This window comes from Haemaphysalis longicornis, unplaced genomic scaffold, assembly GCF_048455015.1.
Source record: "Haemaphysalis longicornis isolate Haplotype H1 unplaced genomic scaffold, Haemaphysalis longicornis Haplotype H1 scaffold_7, whole genome shotgun sequence".
Taxonomy (NCBI): Eukaryota; Metazoa; Arthropoda; class Arachnida; order Ixodida; family Ixodidae; genus Haemaphysalis; species Haemaphysalis longicornis.
In genome coordinates, this window is record NW_027526422.1 from 34,400,487 (window position 1) to 34,406,486 (window position 6,000).

Sequence of the window (6,000 nt, forward strand, 5' to 3'; positions counted from 1 at the left end):
GGAAAAAGTATCGGGATTGAGTTGGCAAAATGCTATCGCGTTCAAACGAGCAAAGTAAATGCACGTCCTTGGGTGGCTCGGCGTTTGTCGGCTTAACGATGAACTATATTGCAGGCAAACTACTGCGAGCGGCAGCAGCTCACACGCTCCTTCTTGTAAAGCTTCTGACCATGAGAAAAGGTGACAATGGGAGGAAATAGGTGGCAGAAAATGGTCGCAGGAAAAGCAACGGCAATGCAAGAGAGCGTGTCAAAGCGAAATAGTTGTACGTTCAAGAAGCGAGTGCATAGCTCTTTTTACGTGGATTTCAAGTTAATGAATATCATCCGAAACACTCCGAAACACTCAGAAATAAGACTTAGAAAATGATCTTTTTTTGTTCTGCGGTTACTTATGCATAGACCAGTGACCCAAAGCATGACATACACAAAGAGAGCAGCCATAGATAGGAAGACAATCCGGTTCACAATCCACCCATTACCCGATTCTACGCTGCTCCACCACCAGTTGTATGCACTTCACGAAACGGGAGAGTGGCAGGTACGCACGCCCCTGTGGACCTGTTTGAGCAGGCGATGTACCTAGACTCATAATCGTTATTCTACGCGTGGGCTGAATAAATTTTCTGTTTTTCAAATAAAGATAAGTTGCACTCCGCGAAGTGCAAACCTGTTTCTTTTAGCCGTCTCGTTTGTAGCGCTTCCCCCCCCCCCCCCTCCCAGAGTCTTGGTGGCGGAGTATGTGTCAAGAAATTTCGTCCTCCTCGCTGCCCCTTCATCTCCGCTGGGAAGGATTTATGTCTCCCAGCAAATAACCTTGTTTCCACAAAACCTCCAGGCGGTTCCTCCGTGGTAACTCTCGTCCTTAGAAATAATCCTCCGTTTCTGAAAAGGGCAGCCATTATTGTTATTGCTTTATTTAAAAGAAAAAAAAAAGTTAAACCCAGTCCCACCCAGTGCGGAATCTGCTGAAAGAGCGGAACTGTGGCTCTCTTGTGTCGGCTCGAATGTCAACGGGCGCTCGCCCGAGAACGGAAGCGCCGTCGCCGCGCAAGTTCTACGGCTCGCGCGCAGGAATCGGCAGCGAAACGACAGCGGCGGGAGGGTCCGTTCTTCTCCCTTCCCTAGCAGGCTTTACCCTGCGAGACCACTGCATGCCCTCTATTGGTAGCTCCTGAAACCTGCGCCTACCCTTGCGTGACGCCCGCTTGGTCTCGCGTCGTGTCAGACTCAGAACTGTCATATGCTATACTTTTTTAGCAATGGGCCTCTTCGATTTTCCACTTCTGGCTCCCCGCGGGCTGCCCGCGGGTAGTCCGAGGATTCCCCGAGGCCATAGGGATACACGGGAAAATCGAATGTTGGACTGCTTCTCGGGGAGTCCGCGGTGAGCCTGAGACTGTAAATCGAAGAGGCCCATTGTAGCACGTACCACACATCACTACTACGGTTTTCCGAGATGCAACTGATTTGATTGATTTTGAAGGCTAAAAACGCCGAAGCTACACCTGGGCATTGATAGGCGCCGTAGTGGAGGGCTCCGGATTAATTTTGACCATTTGGGCATCTTTAACGCGCGCCGAAATCTCTACACACGGAGTAAGCGCTTTTCGCCTCCATCTCAAAGACGGCATCTCAAACCCGTGTTCTTGGGCATCGCAGCACAACACCTTAGCCACTGCGCCACCGCGGCAGTTCCGAATGCAACTGGTGACGTGAAAACGTCACCAGGGAAGACTTACAGGGAAGCGGAACAACTCCACGCGCTCTGAGGGAAGACTTACAGCGAAGCGGAACAACTCACTTGAGCCTCTTGACGATGACGGTGCATATGGAGAAGAAGAGGCTGGAGAGTGAGGAGAAGGCGAGCCCCTTGTACAGCTCCCACGAGTGGCTGCCGCGCCCCTGGTCGTCATCGTCCTCGTCGCAGTGTCCGCCGGGCCGGAGCCGGTCCGTGACCCCGGCCTCGAGCTCGCCGCCGTCGTGCTGCTGCAGCGGCTTGTCGCACGCGTCGCCGCCGTCGGCCGCAGTCGCATCGTCGGGCTCGGCCGCCTCGCTGTCGGCCGTCTGGAGCAGTGGCAGGGAGAGCGAAGACGACGAAGACGGCATCGGCCGCCGGCTGCTGCGAGGCTACGCCCGGGCTCCCTCATCGCCAAGGGCCATCTGCGGGGTACAGGAAGAAGTTCGTTACGACGACCGCGATTGACAGCGGACACGCTATAAATTGTCGCCGCTATTAGGCGCCATTGTTGCGTGCCGTTGCCGCATTTTTCGTGTAACTATATGAGGATATGTTTAGAGTATGAGAGTCGCGATGTTTACGAGGCCTGCGGCATCGTAAAGCTGATTTTCCTCATCTTTTTTCCGCGGGCCTCCAGCATCATGATCCCCATGATGCGAACTAAACGATTCCATTCCATTCCCTTCTATTCTATTCTATTCTATTCTATTCTATTCTATTCTATTCTATTCTATTGTTTGCAGGCTGCGAAAAGGGCGTTTCGGTTTCGAAGGGGGACTAATATGTTTGTAGAATTTCGAGGACTCGAGTATTTTTACTTCGCCATTTCTGGACATGGCGAAAGCCGACAATAAAATCTACGCAGAAGCAGCTCGACGGGCCTGTCGGCCCAATTCTAGAGCTAAGCAGCAGACGGAAACATGCACGCTGTACAGTTTCTGCAGCAATTGACGTACAACACACCAGCAAACTACTGCAATCTTATAACAGTGACGAAAATATGTTAAAAATAACAAAAAAATTGCGCACTGAAATACCAAGGACACAAACGAAGGAAGCATTATAAAATGCACAATACAACTGCAGAAGCCTCCTTTCAATGTTGTCGCTGCAAAAAGAAGAGAAGACACCGAAACGCATGCTGAAAACCAAGTTTTCTATATATACAAGTATGGTCAGTCTTGCAGATGCACAGATGCGATAAAAAAGAAGAAAACATCACAAATGTGAACTACGTCATTCCTTCAAGAAAAATGACATCAAGATATTAGCCACGGTCAGATACAACCGAAGCAACACGCATCATTGCCGACTATACTCACAATGACAAGTTAACGAACACCGCGGAGAGCGAAAGAATCCAACCTCGTTCTGCCAGGCTGCTGTGCTCAATCGACAATGCAATGTTTGAGCAGCTTATCCGCACGAGCTGCCGCAAAGCTTTTATTGCGCATGCCAGTAAAAAACTTTTGAGGCAGAGGATGTGAGAAGTTCAGAGAAGAGAAGTCCCCGGCGCGAAGAGAAGTTCAGAGGCCGGGGACTACGCAATAGAGCCAGCTGAAACGGAGATTGGGGACTCATGAGTGGTACAAAATCTTCCAAGTCATTTCCCGCGGATGCATTTAACGGAAGGTCAACAAAGCGATTTCCTGCTCCCAATGAACGAATGGGGCGCGTTTTTACAACGGAATTTACTCTAGGAAGCCCCCTTGACAATTTTGCACTGTGGGTCATTTCCTATACTAACACTGATGACACCCTCTGCAACCACGGAATTAGTACTAGAACCTGACCCATAACGAAAGGTATTTGCAACGAATACCGCCTTTAGGGGTCTAAACGCAGCAAAGCTGGCGAAAATTATTTGATAGGCGTTAACGACGTATACAAGTGTATCCTGCCTGGAGCAACGAAATAGCTGCTTCCGCTTGTTTACACGTTCGTCCGACAAAACAGGAAACAGAGACTGAGACAATGAGACGGTAGGGGCATGGCTGGAATGCGTTGCACAGTGGCGCAGCTGTACCAAACGTAGAACTCACGCTTGGCGTCATTGGCTTTCACATTTTGAACTTGTTCGTGGCCTGAGCGGTCTTGCAGGAATAGAAGAGTATGCGTTGAGTGGGAAGACACCACGACTTCTCGAACAACCCTTCCGCATCACGTAAGCACTCGAAGCTAGGTCGCGACAAATTTACACGCTTATTGCAGTTCGATTCATAACGCATCGGGTTTCAGTAGCGCGGGTAATACGCCTACGTGCATAACGTACAATTTGTGTTATGAGGCCAGGCAACAACTGCTCACTACTCACGAATTCCGTATGTTTGGACGAGGCGCACAAACGAAAACTCTTTAGCTTCCTTCTTCTTCTTTTTTTGTTTCCTTCGTGAAGCGTTACTTCCACGAAGGGTATTGGCCAACGCTTTAGAAGGCTCGGGCTTCAGTTTTCTACCCCGCGTGCAACTAAAATCGGAGATTGGCCATTGCCTTAGCCTGAACCGCGTGATACAAAGCGCCCACGCAACTTTGCACTGTTACAAGCAAAGAAAACCTAAAGAGTGAATACCATGCCTGACCGATAGACTATAGAGAAGGTGGGTGGGGAGGGCGTTCCTATATATCCTTCATTCCGCCATATAATGCCCACCTAGAGCAAAATTCGTAACTCTAGTTCGTTCAATGACATATACCTGCAGGGCTGTAGCGACTGAGTGCGAGGCTGTGTTCGCTATTGTTCTAAGAGGTCAGCAGAGTCAAGGACAGACAATTGCGTGCTCACAATTATCAAGCAGGATGAGTTCAAACGCCCACCTATATGGTCGGCATGCTCGACCGTATGCCTAGAGTAATGCACGAAAAGACACAATAGCGTGTTTAGTCCTTTTTTGTTTGAGTTCGCTTACGGTAATGTTCTAAGCACATTCCCCCCATCTTCTATAAACTGGCCCGCCGCCAAGCTGTGCTTAAATAGAGAAATATTGGCTTGCAGGGCAACATACAATTTGCGAAACGGTCGCAGCATCCCGGCGACGTCTTGGCTACAACACTATCCGTTTAAACTCCCGGTGCATAATTGTGTCACAACTTCCCTTTGTTTACCAGTTTCCTGCAGTGGTTAGCGCAAGCAATATCGCTACCCTATTTTCACCACCGTCATTGTACTGCAACGCAGTTATAGATCAAACATTTATGTCCAATGCATCTTACTGAATTTTACATTCTAAAACTTCCCGTAGTCGAAGATCGCCGTCATTCGTTGCGCTTCAAGCTGTAAAGTTCGTGTTTTATTCCTGTGATCAAAAGTGTTCCCGTGTTGTTAAACGCTCTCAGGTTGAATTCCGCCTATTTCCCAATTCCCGGCGGTTAGTTTGAATCCAAAACAATTGATAACACCCCGTTTCCACGAATCTGTTTAAAGATGAGCGCACATCATAGCGAGCCCCTCGTTAGTTCGCCTATTCAGCCTCCGTACTTTCCAGCAGGCGGAAACGTGTACAATACCGGGCTGCCGGGCTACTTTGAGCACAGACCAGCCGTTCGAAGAGCACTTTTGGCGATTCCCCGAGGCGGCAACGCGACCCCTCCAACGTCCACGAAATTCTGGGCGTGGCGCTGCCCGTCGACGGCCGACCTCTTTCTGTTGCTACGTGCGTCACTTGGATTGAAGGAACAAAGCGACTGACGTCAAATGTCGCATCGACTAACGCGGGCCCCCAAACGCAGAGCCATTGATTCCTGTAACCGACGCGCGGCCTCACGTCCCGGGTGTATTATACGCCGCCGAACTTTTCGGCGGCCGCTGGCGCAATGTGCCCAGGAAGCTAATGCACCTCCGGGCTCCCGCCTGAAAGGTTGAAGGGCCAGCAATTCGGAAAGGCACGCGAGATCCAGTGCACCGGTTTTTTTTTACCGTTTGTTTCGTGCGCGAGTGCTTTCGCCTTCAGGCCTTGGCATTCCCCCTTCCTGAATTTCGCTCGCCGAGAAACCGTAACAGCTGGCGACCCCCTCAGTGTCATTATCATACGAAAGCTTTCTTGGGTACTGGTTTATTATTCCTCCCCATATCTGCGTTCAGCTGGGCTCGTTTTTCCCGGAATAGCGTGCATTTTTTTCCCTTCTTCTTTGGCAGGAAGGAAAAAAAATGACATGCTACGCCTTTTAGGGCCCTTTTGTGCCATGTACCCCCGCTCCCATCTCCAGAGTAGAGTGGCAAAACAGGCTGTCAGCCTGTTTCGCCAACACGCCACTTTGCCCTTC

At 50.1% G+C, this 6,000-nt stretch overlaps 1 protein-coding gene across 8 annotated transcripts in view; it reads right to left on the reverse strand.

Annotated features, from left to right (window-relative positions):
* The window catches only part of LOC144145170 (solute carrier family 35 member G1-like), a 103,005-nt gene that overhangs the window by 3,751 nt on the left and 93,254 nt on the right, over positions 1-6,000 (reverse strand). For all 8 annotated transcript variants that reach the window (XM_077676680.1, XM_077676676.1, XM_077676679.1 and 5 more), the window contains one exon: positions 1,804-2,162. In XM_077676680.1, the coding sequence (XP_077532806.1) occupies positions 1,804-2,108 (305 nt within the window). In that variant the 5' untranslated portion in view covers positions 2,109-2,162. The remainder of the gene's footprint in view (positions 1-1,803; positions 2,163-6,000) is intronic.